This window comes from Lepisosteus platostomus, chromosome 3 (genome assembly GCF_059453375.1).
Source record: "Lepisosteus platostomus isolate fLepPlt1 chromosome 3, fLepPlt1.hap1, whole genome shotgun sequence".
Lineage (NCBI taxonomy): Eukaryota > Metazoa > Chordata > Actinopteri > Semionotiformes > Lepisosteidae > Lepisosteus > Lepisosteus platostomus.
In genome coordinates, this window is record NC_142613.1 from 12,468,682 (window position 1) to 12,484,341 (window position 15,660).

The 15,660-nt window shown below is 42.5% G+C and overlaps 1 protein-coding gene across 6 annotated transcripts in view; it reads left to right on the forward strand.

Annotated features, from left to right (window-relative positions):
• atp2b3b (ATPase plasma membrane Ca2+ transporting 3b) overlaps positions 1-14,303 on the forward strand; it is a 134,051-nt gene extending 119,748 nt beyond the window's left edge. For 3 of the 6 annotated variants that reach the window (XM_088627051.1, XM_088627052.1, XM_088627053.1), the window contains 2 exons: positions 1,348-1,501; positions 9,315-9,472. In XM_088627051.1, the coding sequence (XP_088483177.1) occupies positions 1,348-1,501; positions 9,315-9,340 (180 nt within the window). In that variant the 3' untranslated portion in view covers positions 9,341-9,472. Of the gene's footprint in view, positions 1-1,347; positions 1,502-9,314 lie in introns of all 6 variants that reach the window. The other 3 variants (XM_088627047.1, XM_088627049.1, XM_088627050.1) reach the window with 1 other exon arrangement.
• Positions 14,304-15,660: the final 1,357 nt, after the last annotated feature.

Below are 15,660 nucleotides of genomic sequence, written 5' to 3' on the forward strand. Positions count from 1 at the left end.
CTGAAGCACTAATGCAGACACATACAGACAAGAAATAAAGCTGGAAGAAAAGGTATATGCTGCATTGCTCAATCGATAATCTGTGTTTCACCTTAAAAGTAGTGTTTTTAAAGCTGCTTCTGAATTCTGCGGCAGAGAACAGTGTCAGCTAATAGCTTAGCCTTATTATTGGTCTTAAAAGTACTGCATTATAAAGATAACATCTGATGGCTAAGTGCACAGAGGACAAAGTCCTCGTTTCTGCATGATTCAGGTTCGAAAACACATAACAGAATTTCGGAGTTTGTGACTGCACCTCGCCAAGTGCTGTCAGGGACAACAATTCACAGAAGTACATTACCTTATCTGCTGAAACATAGAGATGATAAGTCAGATTGAGGTGAAGGGTAAGACTGGGAAACAGACTGGGTTTCATGGATGCAGTACATGGAGCTACTGTGGTAGTCATAAAGTTTGGAGGGAGTGTAGCAAAGATTTTGGGGAAAAGAGAACTGAGAAAGGATTCTTGAAGTGCAGAGGTAGACTTGGGTCTAGGTGTCTAGGTGTCTGGGTCTAGATGGGTCTAGGTGTGTTGTAGAAATTTAGTTGGTACTCCAAAGAGGGAGCTGAGACTTTCAGGCTTTATATTGGATTTTGTAAAATAGTGTTCACAAGTCGTCACTGTAAATAAATTAGCTTGTCACCCTAGTATAAGCTATTCCTGTGGGTACTCCTTATCTTATGTAAGATGATAAGTGAAAAAAACTCCACAATCCCTACTTTTCACAACATACAGTATGTCAGATTGTTTTGGGGTCATTTGTTTAGAAGTATGCCTTTTACACCACCCAAACAAGATTGTCTATTGGAAAACGTGTTAATATTGAGTGACAGCTTATTTTCTGTTCCAGTTAGCGAGTTCCTTGCAAACATACTGTGTGAACGGCCAACCCTGCTTTGCAAGGTATCCTATTGGTGGCGAAACAACCTGAACTCAGGTTCGCAGAGGGATCTTGTGACAAGATGATCACATCTTTCCAGCGTTGGAATTTGTGTCCTCACAATTCACAAATTCATCAGATCCAACTCCTGTCTGATCCAACCGGCCTAAACCAACCAAACCATGCCCCGGGCACGATGCAACATGAAGGGTTCATCTCAAAGAGCACTGGGGAGGTCAGGGAAGAGAATAAACATGACGGCTTTTAGACTTTTGGTTTCAAATTGCTGCCACCTTCCCCCCAAAATGACCCCCCCCCACCTCCCCTCCCATTTCCTCCTTCTCTCCCTTCCTCCAATGTCCCCACCCCCTCTCTTTGGCTGGCTAATCCAAGTGTGCTGTAATGTCTATCTCTCTCTCTCCTGCAGATGGAGGTAGTGAGTACCTTCAAGAGAAGTGGTTCGTTTCAGGGTGCAGTGCGACGCCGCTCCTCCGTTCTCAGCCAGCTCCACGATGTAACCAATATTTCTACCCCCACTCACGTAGTTCTTTCTACTGCCAATGCAACCGGTGCTCCTGGGAGTGAGTTTCATTTCCTTAACTGCACACGCAAAACAAAAAATCAACACAGACAAGACACGTCTCCAGACACGCACACACACCCACACGCCAACACATAACCGAGCCATGACCAGAGAGAGGAGAAGCACTTGGAGTGCGCCTTTCTTTCATTCTCTTTCTTTGCAGTCCTTATGCGTTTCTGATCAGCGTGTTTTTTTTTTTTTTTGTCATGTGTTGGTTGGCTGGTTGGTTTCTTCCTTACCTTCTTATGATATCTCTTGCTTGACAGCCTCTCTCATTTCTTTATTTTGGTGCTGTGTGGTCCTGTTTTGGTCCTGTTTCTTGCCTTTTTCTGTGTTGTTGTCGGTTTTTTTTTACTGTTCTTTTTCTCTGGCTGGATGGGACAAGCCATATTCTCTCTTTGATTGGAGTTTTTTCATCCCCCCCCCTGTTTGACAACAAGCCAAAATTTTGGGACAGTAAAGCTTTGTGCTTTTTCTCAGGAAAAAAACAAGATGGGGTGCTGGTTTATGAACTGGACATTTAAGGGATGGGTAAGGATCAACTGTGGATTTTCACAGGTGTTTTTGAGGACAGTGCGGAGCAGAGAGACGGGTTTGCCCTGACAACTGTTTTTTTTCCCCACAAAGATGTCAGTGATCACACTTTTAACATTCTGAAAGGACACAGGGAGAGTAACAGTATCGGCACAATAATAGATTAAAAAGGGAATTGCGTAGTTCAGGGAGCAAGCGGTCATTGGGTTTTCTGAACAAGGCAAAGGCCTGAAAGTTGCTGTCATAAAGATGTTCTTTCCAACACCGCAGCACTTACAGTAAACCAGCTGCCTACGTAAAGTTAATGGCTTCCATTAAATAGACTAAAGAAATCTATCACTTTTGAGAAATAAAATATATATAACCTTCCTTAACCTCAAGATTGCAGCGGCTGGGGTGCCTAGATTCAGATGTTGCATGTAATGTTTTGTACTGCCACAGAAGTACTCAACAGTGAACAGTCATGTTGTAGTGAGAATTAGATGGTGGTACAATAGTTACTGGAACCTCTGTTCACATTTCTCCCGTGGTGCTGGAAAAAGAATCATGTTATTTTGGATAATGAAGAAAAGAGGTTTTGCTGACAAGAACGCGCATCCAAAAAGTCCTCAGCAGAGTGATGATGCGTGCACTCTTATTTTTGTAGTAATGAGCTTCCAGCACCAATTCAGACTGAACAGAAAGTGTGTGAATATTAAAGCATGTCGATGATGCTGAGAAACGTATATGAAGCCAGAAACTTAACAGGGAAATTGGTCCTAATGACAACAACGAATCAGACAAGTTCCTAGTCTGTGTCCTTCTGGGTTTATGCTACCCTGAAGATTAAGGGGGTTTAAAAAAACCATCAAAGGCCAAAAATCTCCCAGTTCTCTTATTCACTTTTGGGCCATGCAAAGTTCTCTTTCATTTGAGGGAATATGGTGGGATCTCTTTGGTTTCTTTTTTCGCTGTTTATCTCAATTGCATTTTCCATTTGTTTCTGATTGTACTGTGGCTGAAAACGGGAAAAAAAAGCAAGAACAAAGACGTTAAAAAAAATGGAAAAGTCAAATCGGATGTTCCCAGTGTATCTGCGGTGTGATTCTCTCGCCCTTGCTGTGTGCACGAGAGATGCGTCTGTAAGCTTTCGAGTATAAGCCCCAACGGTTGTGACAGTACTTGAATTTACATGAATGAAGAGGATGTACTTCATCAACCTTTTCCTTTTCAGTGTGGATGTTGAGCTCTCGGCAGTCTCTTGGGATTAGGAACAGGAAGTTTCTTTGTTTTCTTTTTTCATCCCAGCAGATGTCATCCTCTGTCCTAATCTCTGTATCGATCTGCCTTTCTCTCCCTTCCTCCTTTCTCTTTCTCTTTGTAGAGTTTTTCCTCTTCCATGTACGGGGTTGTGCAGCTCGAGCACCTCGCAAGGGAGTTTAAATTTCAGGCAGTCGTTTCAGTTTCAGCTTCAGCTGAGAGATATTACCCCAGTTATGTTGGAGACCTGTTTGGTTTTCACAAGTTCACCAAATGTGGTGCTCTTGACAGGAGGACTTCAGACTTCATTTCAAACCATGGGGCACCTCACAAGTGGTACTAGGAGAGGAAAGCTGGATGTCACAAAACTTTCATAAACTGGAGAGTTTGTTTCAATGTCGCTGCATGTACTCAGTTTTAGTAAAAGATTTTAGTACTCGCTTGGTAATAATGACAAAGGTGTAGCCTGGAATTGAGTTTTCTTTTAAGAGAAATCCTTTGTCTCTGTATAGGTATTTGAAAGCCCGGCTCTTTGACTGAGGAAATCTTTTTGTGTTTTTATTTCTTATTATCTTTATTCCATGTTCAACACCATTGACCCGCCAGGAAGGACCAACGACACCCTTGATTTAATTTCTTCCTTCCATTCTCACCCTCGTTTTTCTCCTTATTTTCACGACTGTCAGTTCTGTCTGTCGTCTTGACCGGCTTTGGAATTATTTATTTTGCCCTCTTCCTTCCCCCCGTTGTCTTGACGACAGCTGTTTTCATCCCTTCATTGTTAAGGTACACGTTTCTTCCTGCCCTTCACATTTGCCCCATTGGCTGAAGTTTTGAATGGGATAAATTATTACATGTGCAGTGGGGCTGGATCAGGGTTAGGCTGGGAAATTTCTGTCTTAATTTGCACAGTTTTGTTTTTATTTACCATCTCTCATGTTTGTTTTTTTCTGCTGCAGTGTACACTGTAGCTCATTGCACTAAAGCTGGACAGAATCCAATTATAGTTTGTCTTAAATAGTTGATTGTTGGAGATGTAAACTTTGTAGTTATAGTTTGTACAGCAGCATGAACGCAAAATGCCACATTTCCCCCAAAATTTTTAATTTTTAAGTACAGCATTCCTGATCCACCCAACTTTGGTAGCAAGATAGTTTGTCTGTTTTTAGCTTTCAGTTAGGGACTACAGTGTGCCCTACATGATTATGTTTTATAGTGTTTGGCGAAAGTAAGGTTCAGATAAGAAGAAAAAGAAAGTTAATGTGTTTAATATTAGTTACTGATATACAGTAACATTCAAGGGAAAAACAATGCTATAGAGAAACAAAATATCGGTCCCAGTTGTCCAAAATGGAAAGCAAATAATAGCCTACCATCCTAAATTGTAATGAAACTGGAGACATATTAGGTTGTTCATGGATTTTGGTTGACCTGACTGCATTATTGCATGGGAAGCAGCATTCTTGTCTGGTATTATTTGAGTTATATATTCATGGAAGGTATTTCTAAAGTACCGCTCTACAAGAACGCAACTTCCCCACACAGTGAGTACATGGAGATGGAAAGAAATTGGGAAAAACCTTCTTATCCTAGGAACAGGCTGATCTTTTTTTTCTGATGACTGGTGCTGTAATTTGGATTAGCTCCCTGGATGCTCTTGGTTTTCTTTCTTAGGTGTCATGGGCATACAGTAGATAGGTACTGTATGGAAATACAGCAGGCATCACCTTGAGGCTGGCACTTCTGGCATTGTGCCTTGACATCTCCTGCCACTTTCAAATACCATCAGACAGATAAATTCCGTTCGGACATCTGGTCCAAGCTCCGCAAACAGAATTTTAGCCCCAAACACTGCACTTGGCATTACCTTTTCAGGCTGGCTTAGTAACGCTGATCTAAACGCAGGGGTATTATTTCATAGCTCGATTCTTGAAGCTACATCTAGCGATGGAGAGCAGGAGAGATGGCAGGAAGGCAGTCAAGGACCAGGGTTTGGGTCAAGAGATCCCAAGACTCCTTGTCGGCTTCCTCCCCCTAGCTCTTCTAGTTCCTCCTCACCTCCGTGTCCATGTTCCAGGTTTTTGTTTCCTCCCACTCGGGCAGGTTGTGGGCAGACTTCCGGCTGTCGAAGCTGGAAGAAAGCGTTAGAAAGTGGATTAACTTGGGAATGAGGAGTGGGAGGTCATTAACACTGCTTTTCCATCGCAGCCGTCTCTAACCACTGCCCTGCCTCTTCCTCCTGCTTCTTCCTTCTTCCGTTTTGGTGCTTTTTATGGAGCCAGTTTTGTTCTGTTTTTTTTTGTTTCTATTTTTGGAGGGGGAGAAGGCTGGCAGGGGGAGAGGAATGGGGCAAGAAGTACGTGTGTGTATGTGTTTTGTTTTGGGGGGGGGCGCAGTGTGAAGGGTTAATTTATTTTTTTAATTTAGTTTTTCCATCAAGCTTCTTCCTGAAAAGGCCCGGGACTGAGGAGAGGCCGAGGCGATTTGGCGTTCCCAAAAAAAGGAAACAAACAATGCAAAACAAACACACTAAAAGAGAGAACCCCCCCCACCCCCCCCAAAAGTACCTGATTTTCGCATCCAGGTTTTTGCAGATCACATTACAACCACGGGCGTTATACTCGAATGTTTACAGCACCCAAAAAGAAAAGAAAAGAAAAGAAGAAGAATGCATGAAGCTTTCTTGTTGTGACAAACAGGCTCTTTGGAAAAACAAATGAGCGCACAGCCAAAAGCTTGACCTGTTCCTCCTGTTTGCTTGTGTTCCAATTTGATTTCTTTGGGCTCATTGGCTTCTTTTCCTTTGCGGTTAATGGGGTTCAGGGGTTCAGGGGAGGGGGGTGAGGGAGACTGCTCAAGAGCAAAAGGCAGAAAGCACCATTGCTGCAGAATGTTTATTTGGAACTTTATGATTTCTGTTTATATATACATGCATTTGTATATATGTGTTGATTTATCTTTACAGCATGAAGCTTGTATGTGCACAAATTAAAAACGAGGCACCGGCAAGGCGCGGGAGGCCCCTCTTTCTTTTTTTCCCCTCTTTCTCTTTTGAACCCTCCAAAATCCTCCATCCACTTTTACACATGCTTCTCTCATTTGCAACTGAGCACGGGTGCATGTTTCTTTCCTCATAACTCACTCAGCGCTTGATTTTGGGCCATTTCTTTCTGTCTTTTTTTTGTTTTGTGGGGCGGTTTGGGGCTTTTCTGTTAGTCCCTTTCTTGCTGGGGACAGGAAATTGCAGGTGTTGTTTTGGGGCTCCCTTTATTTCCTTTTTTTTTAGGAAAGTGTAAAAGGAATCAGACGTTTGGAAGGACAGTGCTACTGCCTTTTTTTTTAATTAAAAAGACTCCGAATGTGTTGTGAGGACTTAAAATACAAAATAAAGGAAAAAACACTACTACATGCAGGGCTAGTGCCTTAAACCCCACTGTATTTCCAGCCCTTTTCGTTTCCTGGTTTTCTTCTCAGTTCGCTCCCTGCCCTCTGAGCACTGCTCACCAGCTGCCATTTTTTGGGGCTGTCCATGTTCTTAGGGAAGACCACAAAGCGCTTTTCGACTCTCCTCTACTGCAAGCTCTGGGGCGACCCACTGTGAAGAGGGCAAGTTTAATTCAGGGGCGTCGGCTGTTTAAGATTCCGATTCGATCCACGGGCGGCAGCCACTTCCTGTCTTTGGTCTTTCAGCTAGTAAACGTCACCGCCCACTTCCTGGATGGGCGTTATACTCGAGCTCTATCGAATGTTTCCACTTCCACTCCCGCTCCGTTAGTTATTCACTGCTTCTACGCTGGCTCGTTTTAAAGACGGCGGGGCTTTCACGCTGCCAAATGTAAAGTTACACAGGCTGTCCTTCAGTTAGCCCTGGAAGCGAGTTAACAACACAGCCATGTAAGGACAGGGCGTATCACGCTGAATGCCGAGGCAGATCTGCACTTTTGCCATACGCTTAAAACCTAACGCGTTTGACTGCCTGCTACCACACCAGACACATAGGCATTAAAAAAATGAAACTGACTTGAGAAGACAGTAGCATTAAAGTGAAGAGGTGTGTTGTGTATTTCCCATGTTGTGGTTCACAGTGAGAGCCCAGAGCCTCAATTGGACATGACAAGATCCTAACATGGGTTCACTTCAGCTGACATGTAGATGGAACTCCCAGACATACCGTTAACTGGGAAAAGCCCCAAAACCATAGTCACTTGCCACTGTTTTTTCCTGCTGTACTGGATTTTCTTTCAATTTTGGTTTTATTGTTCTCGCTGGTGATAAAGTTGTGAGTTGAAGAAAGCCCATTAGCAGAAGCTCGCTCTGTGGTTCTTTTCCTTTCCACGCTGACTCAGCAGCACCGCTAACAATCTGCCTTTGAGTTGATCGGTTTTGCTTCTTCTCTTTCTGTTCTCTGCACTCTGACTGCTTGCTGTCGCATGCCAGAATGATTGCACAGTGAAACCAGATGAGAGGCCTGTCCTCTCATTGCTTTGATAGCTTCCTCTTCTGTTCTGTGTCTGCATCCATCAACCCCACACAAGTGGACAATGGGTGTTTCTGACACTTTGTGCGACTCATCACGACCATGTCGCACTTTCAGGTCCTAAAGCTGGGGCGGGACAGTCAATACCTCATTCCATGTGTGTCCTTTTTGCTTCTTTTTTCTAGCATTGTGTCGCAGATTCTAACTCGCACAATTCCTTTTTTTCTTTAATATATGTATGTGTGTGTATATATATACATATGGAGTGATCATGTATCGGCCGTTCAGTGTTGACATTTTCCCTCCTGAGTTCCCCCCCCTCCCCCTGAGCTCCTTGAATGTACACCGTCTCGTCTGTGTCGTTCCTTTGTGGTGAACTGACAAAAGTCGTGCCCTTTCCTTTGGGTTAGTTTTCATGACTGTTCTGTTTGTTTGTTTGTTTGTTTGTTTGGTTGGTTGGTTTTGTTTGGGTTCTTTTGGTCGTTTTTTCCATTCGTTCCTGATTGCTTTCCCTCTCCTTCTGTGAGAACTCGGAAGATCAGGTCACGAGGAGGTGTGACTGGGAAGAAAAGGGCCCTTTTGAATCTGGATTCCTCCGACATCATCACAGTACGTCAGCTGACAAAAGGATTCGGAGTTTGAGAAAGGGCAGCCGGGTGTGCCTTTATCTAACCTTAATTTAAATTCAGGTTTATAATTCAACTCTGTTCGACAGAAAAAAGACGTGATTGGCTCTGATCATCTCTAACTAAGTGAATCATGGTTATGGATCATAGATATAGCATAAACATTAACATTTGGGCTCAAGTTATACAGAGTTCCATAACTCAATGTAGATTTTCCTTTAGAGATTGCCCTCTAGATTCTTAAATGAAACCTCAAGAAAATTAAAATGACAGTCTTCTTTTGTCAGTGGGCCATTACTGTGCCAAACAGTACTTGCAAACATTAAAGAAAAATTGAGCAGAAGGAAAATACCCCATAGTTAGACCTTCCCTAACGATGAGTATCCACATGCATTTCCGTTTGAAGGCTATGAGCTGAAGCTTTGATGAGTGTCCTCCAAACTGCGAATGAGCCAAAGACTTTGTTCAAATTGTCACTCAACAAAGCCCGCATTGATAGTAAAAGTCTATTTTGAGAGAGTGACTGGGTCAGTTTACGTGAATTCTCAGTGTTTTAACAAAAAATCACAGTCTGGGAGATGATCATACTGCAGTTCTAAAGTGATCTGGAGCATCTGCAGACCTTGGACAGCCCTGAGCTAGAGTGCTATAGTCCAAATGATAAACGCCAAAGCTGAAAAGGTTACGTACAGTGTTACTATGCTACCATACTGTTCTGATAAGGTCTAATTGGGACTTTCTTCCTCAGTACCATTCCAGACAGCGCTTTGTTCCACAATGTTGTCCGGCTGTTGTGACCTGATCTTGGGAGCGTGCACATCCGTGCTTTGCAGGTCATCCACAAAGTCTAAAAATGCCCCAACTAAACCTTTCCCACCTCCCCTATCTCCTCCCTTCCCACTCTTCCCCTATCTTCTCGCCCCATCTCCCTGCAGATCCGAGTGGTGAAGGCCTTCCGTAGCTCCCTGTACGACGGGCTCGAGAAGCCGGAGTCCAGGAACTCCATCCACAACTTTATGGCCCATCCCGAGTTCATCATCAACGACTACATCCACAACATCCCCCTGATTGACGACACCGACATCGACGAGGAGTCGGAACTGGCCTCCAAGCACAACCACATCCAGCTCGTCCTCCGCCCACCGCAGCCCCCGCCCGCGCCCGCGCCCACGCACCCCCACTCCCGTCACCCTCCGCGCCCCTACCGCCAGTACAGCCTCCCCGCCTCCCCCAACAGGAACAACAACGCCATCGACAGCGGCATCTACCTGACCCCCACAGACGCCAGCAAGTCGACCACCTCCTCCAGTCCCGGGAGCCCCCTGCACAGCGTGGAGACGTCTCTATAACGTGGGGGCGGTGGGGGGGTTAGGGCCTGCCGCTCGAGCGCCTGGCGAAACTGCAGATGAAGACTTTTCAGAAGGAGCGGGGGTGGCGGTGAGGGGTGGGGGGAGGGCAGTCGGGCCTGTGGGGGGGGGGGGCAGCGGAACCAAACCAAGACATTGGAAGGTGGAAACAACAGCTCGCTCTCCTCGTCGTCGTCGTCGTCGTGGTCATCGTTGTCGTCGCCATGGCCAACGCCATTGGTTTTTTCTGTCTTGCGCGCTCCCTCCCTCCCTCCCCCTCTCTCTCTCTCTCTCTCAACGGCAGCAGGAGGGACTCCTCGCCATCGACACCCCCCACCCCCCACCTGCCTCGACACCTGCACCCCGACCCTCCCCCCACCCCCACTCTTCCCCCCCCCAGGATCCTCCCCACTCAGCCTGCCGAGGGACATTTTTTTTCTGTGATGGCAAATGAGACTGGGAAAGCAAAAAAAATGCCGGACTAGGAGGTAAATCCGCGGACTGTGATCTATGGTGTACTTTTGACTTCCTTGTTGTCCCAGGAAATAAGGATTGACTCACAGGGGGGACAAAGGGGGTCGATTCATTCCGCTTTTTATTGATGTTGTTATTATTATTAACATTATTATTATGGTTCTGATTATTATTACTACTATTACTACTACTACAACTATATTGCAATTACTAATGCTTTATCGATTTGCTTTATTTCTGTATTTATTTATTACTGTATTTATTTGATACCTGTGTTCGTCCGTTTGGTCGATTGCTTTACCTCCTTTCATTTTTTTTTATTTGATTCGATTTTTTTTTTAATTTCCTCAACTCTGTATCTTTCTCTCTCTTTTTCTGTGTGTGTGTGTGCGTGTGTGTCGTCGTGTATGTCCCGGAATAAGAAAAAAAAAAGAAAAAAAGGAAAAAAAAAACACAAAACAACCGAACAAAACGAAATAGGATACACTAAACGCAGACAGACGTGTGCGTCCGCGAAAAATAACATGAGACGTAACTACTCGGAACAACCTCGAACAGCCTGTGGGCTTTTCGCACGGGTGGGAACAGGTTTGCTCATTTAGTTGTCATTTCAATCGTTCTTGTTTTTTAAGTGGAGGGGGTGGCAAGGGGAGGCGGTGCGATGTTGCTAGGTGCTAATTTCAAATGGATGACTTTGCTGTCTGTGTCCACCAATGCCATCGTCCAACGGGAGCAAGGCTGGTCAGCGAGCCCAGTAAAACCGGTGTGTGTTTCGTCGTGGGAGGTTTAAAATGGATATGAATGTATTTGTGAAGCACAACCTCTAGCAGAGCATTTTACTACCCAAATCCATGCATTTGTCGCCAGCCAAAACCCTTTGTTATTGGCTTATCTTGTGCCAAACGCCCACCATTAACACCCCGGACAACTTCAGCCTAGGTGTCTGCAGTGGTGCCCCAGATTTGAACACTAAAAAGAATCTAATACTGATATTTATTCATTCATTAATCAATAGTGCCACTAACCAACTGGAGCCCCAAGAAGGACAACCATTCTTCTAATGGTTGTCTTCTTAAGCCATATTTGGGCAGCCTAGATTTTAAAAAGCAATGTTTCCCGATTCCACGTTCTTGCTGCATCCAGGCTGATGATTATTTCATTGATTAGGCCTTTATAAATTGCCGTCAGTTCTGGAAGTGCCAGAGCTATTGTTTTACTTAGACAAAAGCTAAAGTAGCTTGAGAATGTCATTGTTTTAGGAGTAGAACAATGACCAAACCCATATCCTTTAAATTATCCGTTCAATCAGAGGCAAGTGAAAGTCCAGCTGAACTGAATACAAGCGGATGCCACCAGGGTCACTCCTGCCTTAAGGGCTACAGAAATCCCAGCTCGGTGAAAATCCCTTCACTCAACAATCATTCCATTCACTCGGGCTCTCCATTTTGATTTTCAAGTGGCTCACAACACGTTTGCAAGCAGCGAAAGACATGTGCGGAAAATAATATTCTGATTGGCGCTTAAATTGGGAAGAGGGAAGAATGGAACTGATTACTAGACTGATAAACTCCTGGCGATTTTGCAAAATCAACTTAACATATCAACTTGATATGATAGGTCCCTCACAAATACATTGTTATAACTCATCTGCTATGCCCCGAGACATGTAAGGGTGGTGACAAATTGTGAAAAATATTGCCATTGCAAATGAATGCTCTCATTTTTGTGATGTGAAATCATGCTGAATTATCAAAGAGTCATTGTAAAGCAACAGAAGCATAGGTGATTTGACCTTTATATTTAAATCATAATGTCCGCAGTTTATGAGTTTTATATGATACGTAAATATCCTCTTTTGCATTTCCTCTGTTACAAAAGAGCTGTAAGCTGTGTGATGGGAAGTCAGATGAATGAAAAATGACCGTGGGTAAAAGGCCTTTCCGTACTCTCATGTGCTTCTTGAGGTGGTCATGATGAAAAGGGACGCACCTGGGGTTAAGTATTCCAGAACTGTTATATTATCAGAAGAACTATGTAGATCAATGTTTATATGTTGGCATGTAATTTCACCAAGAGTTCAAAACTTGCTTCACTTCCTAGTGCTCTCCATGTTGCTTGGAATCAACATTATCCTCCTCGGATTGCCTTGCATGTTTTGGGCTCTGTGGGTTTCAGTAACATTATTCCAAACAAAGAGTTTTGCCAAAAATCGGAATTGGAAGCAGCAGAATGTTGTAATACTGCCAAAGCTGTGGCTTTAACTGTTCATGATATCAAAATAGAGCCTTATTTGCTACAACAAGCATGCAGGAAATGGGTCTAATGGACAAGTGGGTTGTCGTCCATAAGAAGGCTGCCGAACGCACACAGGTGCATGTGCTCCTCACCAGGGGGGGCACATCAGGAACTCAGCGCATTGTACCTCGAGTTCCAGACTGAACCATGTGACCGTGGGAGACGGCAATAGTACAATTCCATTTATTATTGCGAATCAAGAGAATCAGGGGGTGACTTTTATGGAGAAATCGTTTTTTTCGATTTCATTGGAAGAGCACAGCTTTCTCGTCCACATCCAAGACAATCGTTTTTGAGGTGTTTTTTTTTTGTGTTCATTTTCAAAGTGAAGAAAAAGAAGGTGGGTGGGAGCAAAGCAAATTACCAAAGGCAAATTTTATGACGAGGGGGCTTGCTCTTCACTGTAGTTGAAGTCAGTGGGATTCTCCTGGTGTTCCAGCAGGATACACTGGAAACTAGACTCAGTTACATGGTGTGGGTGTTCTCTATTACAGAAACTTACATTTATGTTCACACATCCCACTGTATTCAAGCTTTGGTTGTAACTCGGGTCTATTGGTTCAAGAAGTATCTGAGCAGGTATTGGATATCATATTCGTTGTTTAAAGATAAGACACATTATTATTAACAACTTACAATGTATTTTTTTTCTTCAAGCACAGAGTAACTTCAAAAAATGAAATCATTTTATTTTCCCTGATTCCACATTTGGGACATCTTGCCTATACTCTGGTCATTCCTGGGGGGAAAAATCAGGGTTTCCGAGCCGTTTGTTTAAAGCACAGGTGTTAAACTCCAGTCTGCGACGGCAATCTGAGATCTACAGTAGTTGGTTCTTGACGTCTCTTTTAGTGTACTGGCTCAGAGTTTAATAAGCCATTTAATATATAAATATGTGATATGTGTGCGCATTTTCCCTTTTGGGTGTTAAACTGGAGTTCAACACTTCTGTTTAGAATAGACCAAAGCAGTCAACAAAGTCATCCGTTTTGGGCAGATAGCTTCCTGATGTTTAACTCGATTTCAGATTAACCACTTCCCTCCTCTCTACCTCCACCTACAACGTTTACACAGCCAAGTTCAAAACAGACTTGCCTTGCTGAAGAATTCAACAGCAAAAGAGTTAGTTGCCGTGTTTCAATTTTAATAAGCTATTCAATACAAAAATGGAAAAAAGGTATATAATTCCATTCTTGGGCTTCTTTTCATTCTATGTTGTAGATAATTTCACAAGAGGAAGAAAGAAAAAATACACAATGTGAAAATATATAATATATTTAAAAATTGCTTCACCATTGCTGTATATTTTGCCAAATGTACACATGTGCAACTTTTCATTTATTTTTTAAAATTGCATATTCTGTTTCAATGTTACTTCCTCTTTCTCCTCCTGTCCTATCTCTCTGGCTCTCTTTTTTTGTAAAGAAAAAATGAACAAAAAAATCCAACCGCTTGTACATTATGATTATAATTATTTATTTTATTTTATTTTTTTTGCCGACAGCGCTGTTTACGCTGAAGGGAAAAAAATTGCGCATTTTCCGGAGCATATTCTATTGTATTGAACCGCGCTACGAAAAGAAAAAAAAAGAAACAAAACTATCTTCAGATTATTAAATATATAAAAATTACCTGCCTGTTACTTAAGAGAAAAATAAAGAATCTATATATGATGAACGAACACACCTGTATACTGTAGACTAAGCTGTATGGGAATCTACGAGAATTTACTGGGAATTAAGTCAACACTTTTTGTCTGTATAAAAAACAAAATATCAAAGTATTCTACAATAATAACTTTGATAAGTGTGTGTTGTTGCGTGTCGTTTTTTAAACTCGCTTGTGTCACTGTTCTATCCTCGGGCATTACATGAATTTTATTTTTTTATTTTTGTTTTTTTTTAAACTAACCATTTTTCACCCTTTTACCTGATCAATACCGAGCGCCCTGCATCTACCAAGAAAATCTCACTTGTATCACATATGTACGTGATAACTAACACGAACAGTATTTACTGTACATGACAATTGCGTGATAGTACAGTACGTTGTGTACGATATGAAATCAGAATTTGAGTGTATGAAAGTGCCACATTCAGTAAATTATCACAATGCTTCTTCATCTGTAGTCTTAAGGACACGGGTGAATGTCCGTATGCTTATAATGATTCTGTTCACTAGTTAAAATGTAAAACAATTTATTATGGGTAAAGCCAATTGAAAGTAAGTCTTTACAAATTATGCAGCGTTTGACATTCCTATTGTATGAACACTAAAGTGAAAGATGCAGTTGAGCCATATATGGTAGCTTCTAAGGGCTGTGATGACATAACAGAATGTAGATGGTCCAGTAAAGTGAAATTATAATGATAATTATCGCATCGTTTTGTGAGTATTTACCATCATGTAAATTTGATCTCTCTTGGTGGCAGCAACTCTGTGGAGTTCTGCCCATGACAACAACTCATTTGCAATGACTGGAGCATTTATGTATCGTAGGCCTCTGAAGGGATTTCCACTTAAGAAGTGTGGTGAGTTTGACCGTGTTTGGCAACTCATGTACTACCTTTTTTAAGGTCTATTCAATGTGACATTACCATATTTCCCCAGAGGGAATAATCCCACTCTGCCACCAGTGGAATTATACTTGGCAGAGGCCTAGACACACCCTGTGCATGAATGAGTGAAAAATTCCTCATACACAGATAATCCAGCTAAACTAGCTCAGATAAGTGTTTGTTCTCAGAGCCTCCAAAATAAATATCAAGCTTAAAGAGGCTAGAATTGTGACTTTCTATTAAAGTACTTGACACTTAGCCCTACAAACCCTCAAATGCAAAATGTGAAAAACAGTAAAAGTGGTTCATTAGGTAATAGTATAATAGTGACCACCATGCAGAGTCCTGTAGATATGAAACCTAGTAATTTTAAGGTTCTAGGACCCTTCTCCCTGCTTATATCCTGCAGAGCCACCAGTGTACCCACAGACAAGCACAAAAAAAGGTATATTATATAATTACATTTTCTATTCCTCTAGCAATCAAAATAATTATCATCATCTGAAATCCTTCAATTGCTTATAGTACCCTCTTCATCCCCAAAATCCCAAACAATATGTTTCATTATACTCATTATTGCCACCAGCCACATCATCCTGCAATTCAAA